General features: G+C 41.7%; 1 protein-coding gene across 1 annotated transcript in view; it reads right to left on the reverse strand.

The window, feature by feature from the left end:
- The window catches only part of CALCR (calcitonin receptor), a 133,595-nt gene that overhangs the window by 19,089 nt on the left and 99,450 nt on the right, over positions 1 to 15,056 (reverse strand). The window contains exons 10-12 of the mRNA XM_026065393.1: positions 6,250 to 6,403; positions 1,232 to 1,292; positions 1,062 to 1,128 (exon numbers count right to left, since the gene is read on the reverse strand). Coding sequence (XP_025921178.1) covers positions 1,062 to 1,128; positions 1,232 to 1,292; positions 6,250 to 6,403 — 282 coding nt within the window. The remainder of the gene's footprint in view (positions 1 to 1,061; positions 1,129 to 1,231; positions 1,293 to 6,249; positions 6,404 to 15,056) is intronic.

Consider the following 15,056-nt stretch of genomic DNA (forward strand, 5'->3'; position numbering starts at 1 on the left):
TAAGCACAAGCCAGAAATTTTAAAGCCGTATTTTAAAAACAGTTAAAGATTGTTCTTTTTCCATAAAATATAGACTTTTTTGTTTTCTTTGTGGCTAAGATGTACAAACTTGGAGCAGGGTGATTAAAAAAAGGTTGAATGGTCACCCCTAGAAGCCAGCATTGCAACAGCAGAAGCAATCCACATTGAACCAATAAACCCATAATAAATATAATTCTCAAAGAATGGCAGACTGTGAATATGGGGAAAGGTTTCTGCTTCTTGGTATTGCTAACATGCAAGACTGCTTCTCAAGAAAGGGTAGAAAGATTTTCAGATTTTTCAGATGCTCTTACATGGAGGGTTGTTTCTTTGTTTAGAGATGTTCCAAAGTGTTCGTCGCCCTACCATTTGATCTCCCAGGTAATTATTGCAGGTATATCCATGCAGATGTTTGCAAGCAAGTGGAAGCCAGAAAGCTGAAAGTGCATCTTGGGTGACACTGAGATGGGCTTGGGGCTTGGGCTGGATAAAAACCGTTCTGCATGTTTCAAGAAGGTCAGCTCCACTGTACTAAACAGGGCACTGCTGGCATAAAACATGCTGTATATACACATTAGCAAGTTGTGCCTGTCCTGTGTTGCTGCTACTCAGACATCCCAGTCTAGACTCTTTCCTGGCCTAGTTTAGCTCACTACCTTTGGACCATACAGTGCAGAGAGCAGTAAAACCAGTGCTGACCAACTGGCTTGCATTCACTCACAGTCTGTCATTCAGTGCTGTATGTTTGTCAAAAATAAGTTACCATGGAGGAGAGCGACAGCTGTGATTTTCAAAAGCAGTTGGTGATTCTCTTTGCCTCAAGATCTCATTCCTTTTTGGGAGGTCCCTTTACAGGGGTGATTTTTGAAAAGTATTGAGAACCTGTTCTCTTAATATGTATGTCCTTTGCAATAGAGAAAATCACCAGCTACTTTTCAGTTTCTACCAGAATACTTAAAGTACAGAAACTTCTATTCTATGCAGGTTACCAGCATTTCTAAAATAATTATTGAACTGTTGTTAGAAAATAATATTCTTACCAATAAAGCTGCCATTACAGGTCCATGAACAATATAGAGCAAGTGAGTGTCAACACTCATCCAGCAGCTGGAGGGGAAATGCACCATTAAAAATATACCATTAATTCAAATGAATTGTGTTACACAGTTAAATAAAGCTAAGTTACTTAAAAAACTGACATACTACTCACTTGTCATTGAAGTATTTGGCTCTTGCAATGGCATGAATAGATGCTGGCACTAAAGGGAACCCTGAAACAATTAAAGGCATAATCAAGTCTTGGCATGAATCTTTTTGGCATGAATTTCTTGTGGCACACACACAAATAACCCCTCTTCTCTTTAAAACAYATATATATGTGAAATCACAGCTTTCACGAAAAAATGGTAATCCCTTTTCACTCAGGGTCTTAGCATTACCTTGACAGTGAGATACAAGAGGGAATAACACTCAAGGCAGGCCGATGGGAGAAGCAAAGCACACGGGCAACGCTCTCACAGTGCTTCCCAAGCGGCTGCTGGATGCCCCTGATCTGATGCGGATCGTACAGGAAGGGGTGTGAGCAGGGGCGTGGGAAGGAGGCAGGGAGCATTCGGTTCTCTGTGGAGCATTCCCTTCGGAAACCACGGATACTTATTAAAAACATGTAAATCACCACTGAGCAAGACAGAGGCAAATTAACTTGCACGCCAGATCATGGAGCAATAACAACAGAGCAAAGAGTTGCTCTTTCTGAGCCTGTGGCAACTGAAAATGTGTGGAGCCAGGCGTTGCATGGGAATGGGATGTGGGATGTCTGCTCTCTGCGAATCCTGCCAGTCCCCAGCGCCCGTGCAGGCAGGCGGCCCGTTCATGCGTGCTGGTCCCAGAGACGGGGAGCTGCGGGTGCTCTGCTGCCACATCTCCTGCCCTGGCTGTGAGTCTCACCTGGCACGCAAGGGGAGGTCCCTGTCCTGATGCAGGGCTGCAGGGAGCATTGGGCCGAAGGCTTGGGCACGTGCTGTCCTACACTCCTGCCAGCATGGGAGGCAATAGCAGCGTCTGGAGGAACAGGCTACAGCCCTTGAATAAACTGAACCCCCAAATGCTTGTCTGCAAGCCCTAGGGGCCTGGCCCCTCCGAATCTTGAATCACCTCTGCCATGCAGTTTTTCCACCCTGACATTAACAGTGGCAGTCAGCTCCACTCCTGCCCCTCTTCCTTCTGCTTGCTTGCATGTTGTCTCCATTTCAATAGGCTAGAAATCTGGACTAAAGGCGTCTGTCCTAAAATACACCAGTCTGTACAACCCTGTACATACCACGAGCTGGCCAGCGGGCAGAAGTTATACTGCTTAGTCTGCTTTTTGCAGAGTACTTTGTGGACACATTTGGTGTAACTGCTGCCTGTTCCCTATAAACCATGCATGCTTGAGCAGAGCTGTGGATATTTTACAGCTATAAATAAAAATGTGTGAAACTGTCCTGATGATTCTGTGATTAGTCACAGAGGGAGGAATGTGGTTCCCTGTTTTCTTAGGTGTTGGCAATTTCATAAATACTTTTAGAAGGGGTAGAGAATTCTTAGCCAAATTCTCAGGAGTTCTTACCTCAGAGCACAGGCCAGCTAATACTAGAGTGAGAATAAGGTCAAAAAAGTATGTAAATAGAGCACTTCTGTCTCCAGCTATCCTTACACAATAGCTTCTTACTCTGCTGCCGAAAGAAGTTCTTACTATAATTTAGCTTGGGATGACAATGCAGCTGTGGGAGAGCACACAGATTGCCTTCTCCCTTGTATATTGTTAGTAAAATGAATCCTTGGCTTCTCTTTACAGAATGCCTTTTTAGGGTGATGATGCATAGCAGAAAAACAAAAGCTCAGAAAGAAAGGAGCTTCCAATCTCAGGGGGAGCTTATGGGACTGACAGCTTGAGAAAATCCTTTGATTTGGAAATGGAGCAAGTCTGAGACAGTTTTGTTGACAGAAAACATAGATGGAAGTGCAATTTGTAAGGGACCATTCTGTAATAGCAAAATGTTTTCCTCTGAAAGCCCTGGCCTGTAGTATTAAGTAGAGTGCTCCACATGATGAAGGGATTTTTTTTTTTCTTCTGTTAAATGCATTAGCCTAGGATATTTGGCTCAACAGATTCACATGCATATCTTAAGAACGTGATGGAAAGTTTTCATTAGTCAGTTACAGGGCAAGAAGCTCATGACTGTCTAGAGCTCAAATTTCCAGCTGCAGGCCAGTCTGTAGGGTTGGATGTTGACCTTCCCTTGCAAAGGGCCAAAAGGTGGCAGTAATGAGAAGTAGAGCACCAAGAAGGCCTGTTGGGTCTTGGTTGCCTCATGGGGCAAAACTCCCAGAAAAGTGTTGTGAAGAAAGGAGATGATGGTTCAGCTCCACCTTTTCAGAGCACAGTGAGTTAGATGCAGCTTGGAGGAGAGGGACAATCTGTATAATCCTTGGAAATAAAGCAGATGTTGCAGCTGATACGCTCATTGAAGAGGCGGGGCACATCCTTAGGCAGAACAGATATCATACCAGTCATCCCACCTACACATCAGGGGCGTGAGCCATGCAGAAAAGGTTTCACCCCAGCCATCACAGGAACAGGTAAGACATATCCCTTTAAGTCATGCCAGATCCTCTATGGCACAAACTGGCAATTACGCTTAATTGCATTTCCTTTTGAATCTAGAAGGCACTCTGTGTCAGCACTGTCCAAATAAACAATTCCCTTTTGAATTATAGGTGGATGAAGCTGCTTGAAGCAGCTGAACCAAAGGGACTGTAACTGGATGCAAACATTTGATACTATTTTCTTGCCCCATATGAGGGTGAYTTCCTCAGCCACAGAAACAATAACGATTGAAAAAGGACATCCCCAGCTGCATATGCCAGAGAAGGTGTCACCTGAATATATCAGGCTTGAAGTACATCTGTTCATTGATCTCAGATTATATTCAGCCATCTGAATCTTCTGGGGAAGTGTTTGATATTTGCTTAAATTTTCATCTTTCTTATAAGGCTGTTTTTAAAATGTCATTAGTGATTTTTCCAGATAAAATAATCCAAGTATTCTTGCATAGGGATTAGCCATAAAAGCAAATAATGATTATATTCATGTTGTGTTGTACATTTACCTTGATCCTTTCAATAGTAATTCAGAGCACAGCCTGCTCTGGGTGCTCTGAGTTGTCCTTTGGAGAAATGCATCTCTTTCCATTGATTAATATAGCCAGCTGCCTAAAGTTAGACCCTGTGACTTCCACTTCTGGAATCAGTGGAATTACACTGATTTATGCTAACTGAAGGGACAGCCAGACAGTCTTAGTCAGATCATAGTTCTGTTAATGATTTCTACCTCAGAAGGTGTTAATGACTACTTTTTTTGTGGTAGGTATCCGTTAATAAGGCTGCAGATGTCTTAGTCAAAGATTTGTGTCCATTTTTATTAACCTTTTCCCTGCCAAGATATTGTCATCCTCTTCCCACAGCCACTGCCCTGTTTATTTTGGGGCAGTGCTGCAGATACTGACCAAGATCTTATCAGACATCTTTGCTGAATTATCTACCATGATGCTAGTGCTCTTCTCAGCAATAATACAGCTACCTCATAAGCTTTCACTGCAGGCTAGCTGTACCAGTTGCATTAAATTGCACTGCCTAAATTGAATGTCATCTTAAAGATACATGTTTATGACCATTTTTCACATGATAATTGGACAGAGAATGCCACAAATTCAGGATGACTTACACTACAAAACATGAAAATGGCAAAACTTTTACCTGGAGAGAAATATTTTAAATGACCTTTAAGGTAGGGGTTYCATTTCAAAAGCAGGGCTTGATCTCACTCTGTATATTCAAGTATTTTGAACTATGAAAACTTTGTGATACCACAGTTTCTTGCTCCAGAGAGGGCTCAGCTATTTAGATTGACAGAGGAGCTCCAGAGACGTTAAGTCAATTTGGGGTTCTTTATTAAGGTTTTCTTCATTTAAGATCTCATGACACGCTTTTAATTCTAGGAGCATGGCAGGTCCCTCTCTTCTCAGGAAAGATGCCGTTCTCATACAAAAAATCAAGATGGCATTCTCATAAAAAAAAGGAGCTAAGTTTCAGATGAACGCAAGTGAATGCCCCTAAGTGCAGTGGGACAACGGATAAACAGCCACTGCTTGCTGCTTCGCTGCGCCAGTAGGTTTTGAGATATTGGGATGGGCTCACCAGGAATTGGAATGAGGCCAGAAATTCATGTCATGTTGCCAAACTGGAAAAAAGCTACTGTTAGTAACGACTTAATGTCAACGACGTTGTGGACTGGATTGCCAATGGTGATTTAAATGTGAAAGGGTCTGCACCTCACTGTAATATATTGGTTGTATTTACTTGGCCTTCTATTGGGCCAGACCATCCAAAGGTTAAATATCTGTTGTTGCTACTACCTAAAAGGCAAGGTGTCCCTTAGTGAAAAAACTAGAGGCCTGCATATTTGGGAATGAAGGACAAGACTTAGCGAAGGCCAGTATGCATGGGCGTATATATAGTTTGTATTTCCAGTGCGTGGGTTTGTAACTTCTCTCCAAGAATATAATTGAGATTTACTTAATTGACACCTGTATGTTTCTCTGAAATGCTTTAGAGACCACTGTTATTAGACAAACTCAGCCCTTACAGCAGAGCCACAGCAGAGTAGCACTACTCTGTGTAGGTAGCATGGTATCTTCTTTAAAATAATATCTGCCAAAGTATTTCTGATAGTTTGATTCAGCTCCAGAAGGGCTCTGGTTCCCCTTTGTATGTGCTGTGTTTTTTCATTCTGGGAGACATAAATACTGATTTTCCTCCTCTTCATTCCAGAATAAATACTTTTATAGGTCCTATGATGGATTAATATTTTTGCAAATAACATGACAAAAATAGAAAAGTTTTGTTCAGATGAAAGATGTTTTTGGATAGAAATCTGTTTCTCTCCTGAAGTTTTGCTTAACAAACCTTAAATATTTCTTTCAGCAAATCCCAAGATCCAGCAAATAATGGATACTAACTCCTGTTGATTTTTATGAGTCTCCGGTCCCATCCAAATAAATGCAGTCAAATCTAGGACTTAAGAGTTCAATCTTAGGCTATGATCTAGTAGTATAAATACAACATTTAGGAGTGAGTGTAAATGCTTGAAAGAAATGACCAAATTGCTACAAATTATAACATACGTACCCCAGCCTAAGAGGTAATACCAGTGCAAACGCTGCTCTTCAGCAAACACCGCCACCACAATTAAAGTGTGAAGATAAATGCCTTCGCAGAGCATCCAGAAGTAGTTGCAACCCAACATGTACTGGTGAAAGAATTGCAGCACTTTGCAGCTTACCTGTTAGACACATGAGATAACGTTATGCACTTGACCTGAATTTTTCATCTAAGCAGGCAAAGACAAATGCTAATGTTAAACTATAAGAAAATAAAGTGAAATAAAAATTCCCAACTCTTGCTGGGTTTGTTCAGCACATATCAGTGATGGGAATTTTAAAATTTAATAAATGAGATGAATGGAACAAATAAACCTTGCAAAATAGTAAATATACATACATATATAACAGCAGTCCAAAAAGTACTATGTAAAAAAATATCCACTTCAAAAATTGGCAGTCTGATAGATTTTAGAACTGAAGCAAGGAACTTGTTCTGCAAGTACAAGAAAGGCTGCAAAAAGGAGACTTAGAACTCCAGCCTGGATGTTTTCATTTACTTTTAATCACAGTTTTCTAAGATTTGCTCAGCTCCCCCATATGAGTCAGAGTCATTCACTCTTTAAACTGCAGCCAGCTCAGAGCTTGCTGCTTAGCGAAGGAGAGGTGCTGTTGGCAGTGGAGATTTTTTGGGTAAGGTATCAGGAATACTGGCTTGCCCTCTTTGCAAGAAGACAGCTTTACTTTATTCTGTCCACATAGCAATAAGACACATGAAGATAAATGGAGTCAGTGAGGTAAAAATAGCCAGGCTGAGTCCAGCTTTGGTGCCACATTTTGAAAAGGCTCTTCTTGCCTTTGCAGTTGCTGCGCAGGAGCTGAAACTCATTTGGCATCTTTGAAAACACCTGGGCTGCGGCACCCTTGGGTTACACCCAGGCGAAAGTAGCACTGCCCTCCAGGGACGGCCTTGCCCTGCTGGTCTGCTAAACGTACGCCTTGGGGACACAACTGGGACATGTCTTTACTCCTTTTGGGCTCTTTCTTGTTTTTTTTTCCTATGGAAACCAGGGGACATGGGATGAGGACGCCTGCTCAACACAGAGTCGTGATAAAGTTCACACGTGACAAAGTTCCTAGGTGAAACCAGGAGGTGGGAAGCGGTTCCTGCCTGCAGTGCAGATGAGGTTACAGAGATACACCTCAACAAGATATCGTGGCTTTGACKTGCTGAGAAGTGGGCAGATTGTGGGGGAAAATGTGTCATGTCCATTACCTGCTTTTCTCCCAGAAAGCCAGCTGGTGTGGGACAACATCGTTTCTCCTCGGACAATGTCCACCCGCCTCCTCCAAGCAGGTAAGGCAGGCCCAGTGGCTCATTGATGGTACACTTTACAGCGTGGACTACAGGTACTGTACACGTGGGCCTCCTGCCCCCCAGCACCCCAGAGGCTCAGCACGAGGGAAGGCATTGCTGGGCCTGCCAAGGCCCCGGTCCTTGGGGCCGACCACATGCTCATCAGAAATCTGATCACAGCAGTGATGGTGGCGTGACAGCTGTCATCTGCGGCCAGGGGAAAATACTCCTTCCCCTTCATTTCCATGTTGACTACTTGGACTGTTAGAGATGTTTTTAGGATTTACTTGTCTATTTCAAGGGACATTTCATCTGGTAAGCCAGTAAAGCGCTGCCCATCCTGCACCTGTGCAGAGGATCCAGGCTGCTGCTCTGGACCAGAAAAGCTTGTTTCATAGCCATTCAATGAACCATCTTTTTTGCTAATACCCCTTCCAACCACAACTGCCAGAAGACATACATTTACTTCTGCTTTGATATTTAAAGTGCAGTTTGGTGCTCATGAAAATTTAGGACTGATAGGATTAACACGAAAGACTGATTTTTTTTTTTTAATCATTTGTTTTTTTCCACTCACTATACAGGGCAGAGCGGATGGTCACAGTTTTTTTTCAACAGTGCATCTGAAAAATATGCAAAAAAAAGGATTGTATGTAAGTGGTCTGAAAATATTTAAAAAAAGGAAGAAAATGAACCAATATTTGCTTCTTTCTCTGTTGGCAAATGTGTTCATTAAGGCTCTTAAATCATCCTTGGGCTGTTTTTCACAGGTCTGGGTCAATATGGTTCTTGCCTTGTGTGCTCAGTACAGGCTCCCAGCTGGTGGCCAGCCTTTCTCCATTCTCCCCTTATGAATCACCCATCATCTCAAGAGCCGCCTTGACTGACAGATACACAGTGCTTCGCAAAGGCTGAACTTAATTCGGGTGGCACTCTCCCTGACATGAGCCAGTTAATGCCAGTGTGTAAAAAGTCAGTTAACTTTCTGGGTGAACACAGTAGTTTACCGGACAGGTTTGATAAAATCAGTCACACCTCAGGTTTGACCTGGGCCAGTCAAACACTCTCCTGTGAAGATTTCCTAGCAGAATTTGCAGGTTGGGAAGTCAGTCTGAGGGCTCCAGCTACTATTTCCCCTGACAACTGAGGGGCATGACAGTGATGGTCTGAGATGGTAGCTATTCCCTTGGGAACAACTCGGGGTGCCCACAACTTGCACACAGGCCGATCCTATTTTCTTCAAGAGTCCGAGTAGCCTCACCTTTCCATGCAGCTATGTGGGCTTTGGAAACAGCACCGCACTGCAGTCCCAACAACACATGGTGGCCAGAGCTGCACTGGTGAATTCTGCAACAAAATCTACAACATATTCTCGGATTCTTCATTTTAACTTAATGCTTTCACTGTTTCATATTTTCCACGTGAAAAGGAGATGAATATGGTGTATTCTTGCCTTTCTTTGCTAGCTGTTTGCAGTGTTCATCAACGCTCTAAACAGAGATTTACTGAACATGTAATTTGAACAAAATGAGTCCTTGTTGAATTTTTATCTGCAGCTCAAACAAAATATATACATTTAAAGCACATTTCCTGAACAAGAACTATCTTTGTTTCTTGAAGAACTATATATCTAAGACTTCATTTCCTCAATATTTCTTTCTTTCCTGTGCCTTCCATGTGAACTATCATTTGTGGCTTTTAAAACAAAATTATATATCTATCTTTCAAAGTAATGGCCACGCAGACAGTTCATGACTGCTTTGAGGAATGCAATCACTTTCCATGCAGTAAGTTAAAGAATACCATTGGCAAGGCATGAATGATGGGTGTGATTAGTACTTGGATCCACATCATATTAATCTGAGAATGAACGTGAAAAAGTTAGCATGAATAGTTTAAGCACGACAATGCATCAAGATGAATTACATTAAGTTCATATTAATCAAAGTATAGTGAAAATCAGTCCTTGCTTAGGATGAGCTAACAAATGCAGCCTGTTTTCATCTGTGGCTAAGTCGTGCAGTGGAAATATTCTCCTACAATCAAAACAGCGTGTATTTCTGAGGTCAGAGTATGTAAAAGAAAAGAACCTGCTACTGATGAAGAGAATTAGCTTGCAGAAGTCCCGACCTGAAGCCATTCATAGTACAAACAAAACATGACAAACGTTACAGCTCATCTCAGTGTACGTTAGTCTRAGCTGGGAAAACTGCAAAAAACTAGTAAGTTTTATGAAGTGTTTATTTTTACTGAAAGAAGTAAAATGAAACTGCAAGATGATACAGAAGCAAATCTTTCATTATTCCTATGCTTGATAACGGACTGATTGTAAACTTTGAGACAAAAAAGATATGTCTATGTGTTTTGTCTTCTGTTGAAGTCAAACATATTTTGCTGCCAGTTATTGGAGGCAGAGTCTCTGGCCCTGTTGCATGTTGTAGAATATGCAGCACAGTCAAATCCAGGACTTCAATGGTTATCACAACACTAATACTATTACTTCTACTACTGCTACTACTACCACTACAACTCATATTATGAAAGAGAGTACAATGTCCTTAGCCCTCAGTCTGTGGGTGTGCAGGTGACTTAAACTTTAATTTGTAATTCATAAGCAGGGAATTTTGATAGGAAATAGCCAGTCCTTTCCGCTGCAGTTCAGTTACTGCTGCTTGGGCTGGTGTGTCTGTCTCCTAAATAGAGGAATAACGAAATGCTCCTTTCTTTAAAGAGTGTGGACACTGACAGCACTGCGCTGCACCGGTTGGTGGCTGTATAGGAAAGGAAAGTGTGATATGGACAATTATTAGGAAAACAACCAGAAAAGTCAAGTAATCACTTAAGAAAGGAGCTTTTTGGTGGCTCTAGGAAGAAGGCCAAGAATGAACCCTTTTTCGGCAATGCTGCCTGAAAAGAAACTTGGATCTGTGAGCAAGGAGATTGCTGCTTGCTATTTGTTCCTACTGCACCGCTGCACTGTGCAAATCTTGCTAGAACTCGTGCAATTCTTGGGAACACCTCAGCTGTGATACATAATAAAAGTGCTTCAAAAGGATGCTGGAGCTTTTTCACAAAGAAGAAAAAGTTTCCTTTTATAAGGAGGAGCTAGAACTGGTGTCTGTGATGTGTTGCAGGATTTATTGACATATTATAAACACTATTCAATGTTTCATCCCTGGAGTCTCAAAGGTTCGTCTGCCAGCGCAGGACCCAGCAATTGCACTGTAACATAGTTGGCATGCCACTTTCTTTGGCTAATTCAACAGCCCTTCATCACATATATTTGCCACTTCTCTGTTAAGACTTTCCTTAGTTATTGGTTAAAAGCTTATGGACAGAGAGCAGCACCATTAATTACCATTACTAGCCATTATGGCAAATCAAATCAAAACACTCAGACTACATAAAAACCAGAATACTGTCCTCAATGGTAATAACAAAATGTAATATTAAATAAATTACAAATTGTTATTGAGCAGCTTTTCTAGTAATTCAGTCAGAATAAAAAGACGAGCTCAATTTTGGCATAGGAAAGGTGGATTCCTGTGTGCCCTTGTTCCCTTGATGTTTTTCCTGGTGAAGGGGCTCAGGCTGGCAATTAGGATGTCTGTGTTTTACGCCAGACTTTGCCAACTCTGAAGGTCTATCAAAAATGAAAGCAGCGTAGTTTGTCAGTGTGCATAATAAAACCTCTTTTCAAATGCTCTATAGCTGCTGAAATGCCCCAGACTGACATTTGAAAGAAGCTGGTGAGAATAAGCCAAACAAGGTTATTAATTTTAAAACAAGCCAGCCACATGGACCACCACTCTAGCTGTTCATTTCTTTGTTTAAATGAAAATAAAYATATTTGACCTCATCCTAGGATCAACTAGTGTGGCTTTTCTTGTGAAACTCCTTAGTACATAGCAGCAAAGGGCTCTCCTTATGGAGAGTTTGTATTGCTCGCCACAGAGGCCAGACATGATTTATTTGAATTCAGTTTGAAGGCAATAAAATATATGCTCAGGCATTCCTCACTTAACATTAACAAGGAGTWACTTGAAGTTTGATTACTGACCTGCCTTATACTTTTTTTCTGGTTATTAGATCACTATTCTATGAAAATATTTTTAAATTCCAAGTATCCATATGTTACACAAATAAGCAGTAAAGGGACTTTCCAAAGCAAGACTGTGCTAAGTAATGCAGCTGTAAATCACTGACTATCAGAACACCATAGCATTATACAATACATCTACTATGAGTCATCCATTAAAGTGTGTTCCAGTCAGAATACCTGGCACTCAGGGGCTCCAACTAAGATTAATGTTTTAATATACTTTTAAACCATTTACAGAACAAAATGTACACAGTTGCTCAGAGGGACCCTAGGTTTTGTGTTACAAGAAAGTAAAATGTGAAATTAAACAACAAAGGATATTTTTAACAGCATCTGTGCCCACGTCTATGCTATAGAGAAGCAGTCACTGAGTCACCTCAGAATTAGGAGTTTTGGACAGGAATTACCATAGCTGTACCCACACAACCTTGAGTTTCCAGCTTCTGTAGCTATTGCTCTTCTGCGATTCATGCTCTTAACTCTGCATGGTGCTGCACCAGGCCAAGCTCCCTTGGGGAGCAGGGGATACCTCCAGCAGTGCTGCTTCCCRCTTCTAACATACCAGGAAACCCTGACTCCTCACTGGCAAGGAGCATGCAAGGTACTTACAAGGTCTGCTACTGTCTTCTCAGATGAGGGGGGGGTTAATCCCCAATGAAGAGGGATAAATCATTCCAGCTGCATGCCCCAGGTGCCTCTCCTCTGCAATCACACCTATGCCACAGTCACCAGGCACAGGAGGATGGAGCAAGGCACAGGTTACTCAGATATGCAGTGTCTTGTGCTGATTTTGCAGCCCTGCCTGAGCTCTGCTCTACTATGGATATTTTGTTATCACTTCCTGTGCCAGACTAGTTTAAAAYTATGTGGAATGCATCTAATACCTGATGATACTTATGCTTAGGTTTGAGGTATAAGATATAGAACTGCAAAGGCATTTCCTGGGGGCTAGGTACACAGATAACTTTGATGACATCGATATAACCAATCCATGATTCAGAGAAATACTTCAGGGATTTTCTAATGATAGGACTGGAATTTGTCAGACTAAATATAGATATCTATGTTGTCTCCCTTCTAGTTGAAAGATAGAGTCAATACAGTTGATGGAGATTAGAGCATAAATTAGCTCATCCTAAATGAGATACCTAAAATAAATCAGTTGGATTGTGCCCTAGTTGTGCCTATGTCTATCAKTAGCTGTAAAAGGAGCATGAGCATAGCTCAGCTGTACCCATCTACAACGCAGATGTCTAAATGCAGGTGAGACAAATCTGACTTTAAATGCTTATGGGTGTTTTAACACCTATAAAACTTACTAGACGTGCTTAGACTCTGCTCTAGTGCCTTTCCTGGGGTGACCTCCTGCCGGGTGGAGCTACCAGTCCTCTGAAGGACACAGGGTCACTTCCTAGTAGATAGGGAGAGTGAGCATAAGGAAATTCAGAGACCAGCTAGCTGAGTGTGGGCTACTGTAAGCAATTCAGAGGGGAAATGTTGAGAAAAAGAGCTTAATCCTCCAAATAACTGACCTGTTATTGTCTGATAAGTCATTCTGCCTAGAGCCAAATAACTAAGCTAAAGGTCATGCACTTAACTAGCCCAAGCCTCTAGCCTTTTTCCTCTTGCTCAAAGTCATTACTACTATTTGTTCTCACCTGATCTTACCCCATCTGCCTAGCTGTCATCTGTAAAGATACTTTGGTGCCCTTCCATTCATTACTCTTCTGTTTCAGACTGCTTTGTGTTTGGTTTTAAATACCTTCAAGAGTAGCTAGGTGGCTGGGTCCTGACTGAAAATGGGCAGTAATACAGCTCTGTACAGCAGTCACCAAGGGCAATGAACTAGTGTGGATAGCATTCATATCACCTTAGATGTTTAACTTTGCAGTATAGATGTATAGACCAAGCTAGGCCCTGGAGAGCACTCCTCATTTAATTACTCTGAGCTGTTTTAGCCATTTGCTTTAGAGTGAGGTAAATCACCTCCTAGACTCAGATAAGGGTGCATACACGGGGATGACTGTCATTTAATCAGACAAATCCCAGTGAGGAAAATAGCTGTGGCAGCTATTTTCTTTTCTGTATGGAGGTCTGTATCAGGGAGGATATCTTGTTTTGGAAATAATCTTGCATGCTGCAGTCCTTCTGTGAGGAATCCCTCTTGGAAATGTCTATCTCTTGAGGAATTTTGAAAAAATTGCTTTCTGCCCAGTTCAGGTTCAAATTTCCTATATTTCAGATGGCTTCTTTTAAATGGACACTTAGAGAGGAACTTCAAGTTTAATTTGAATTATCTTGAATTAAGAGTTGCTTCTACCTCAGTAAAATTTCTAAACATAATTGCTTTATACTCCCAGAACAATAGCAAAACCTAAAGTGCTTAAGCACCCCATTCATGTAGGAGGCCTGTGTGGAAAGCACAGGAGCAGGAGTTTATTAGAGGATGTCAAGTCCATGCAGCACAGCACAAAATTCACCAAAAAGGCAGCTGTTAGCATTTGAGCTTCTTGCTCTGACAGAGCTTAAGAATAAGAAGCTGCTAAATGACACTTTCRTGCCTGAATGTTTAAGTGCTAATTACATACCACCTATTTAACTGTCTCCCAAATGCGTAAGGAGACAGTACAATCAATAGAAATCTATGGTCACCCAGATCTCAGCCTACATTTGCATCTTCATTATGTAGTTATAAACATCTCCAATCTCTTGAGGAAAGCCAGAGGGAAAAATGATTAAAAAACTCAGTAAAGCATGGAGAATTGGCTTAGTGTCAGAATTCGGTCAACCACATCTCCAAATCGTGAAATTCTTACAGCCTTTCAGTGACAGCTACTGTTCAATTCTTAGGCTAATATAAGTACAGCTTCCTTGTGCAGCAGTTTTGAATGAATGTCGTGAATTTTAGCAAAGTGGATTCAGTCATATTACACCTACAGCCAGCATGTGCTTTGGTGCGGCAACCTCGTATAAAAACCCCAGTGGCTGCACATGGCCACCGTTGCCAGATATGAGAGCTGCTGGTTCAGCTGACGATAAAATGGCTGGCTGGCACGAGTTATGGGAGAGCAGGCTTCTTATTCTGGCTTCTGGCCTAATCCCACAAGAGTTTAATGGATCTAACTATGAAGCATGTTGGGAAGGACTTCTCAGGAAATAACAGCAGGAAATCAAAAGAAAGCTCTTAAATGACAAGACTGGGATGCAGTGACTTTGCTGATTTTGAAAAAGGCTGTCCTGGAAGCACACACTTCTCTCTGCCACAGTGGCAGCATCTTCAGGGTCAAACAGAGATGGTGGAGATGTATACTAATTAGGCAGAATGTCAGGTTAAATCAGTCTTTTCACAGAGACAGTCAAATCTGAAGTTTGGACT

This window comes from Apteryx rowi, unplaced genomic scaffold (assembly GCF_003343035.1).
Source record: "Apteryx rowi isolate R43461 unplaced genomic scaffold, aptRow1 scaffold_226, whole genome shotgun sequence".
Taxonomy (NCBI): Eukaryota; Metazoa; Chordata; class Aves; order Apterygiformes; family Apterygidae; genus Apteryx; species Apteryx rowi.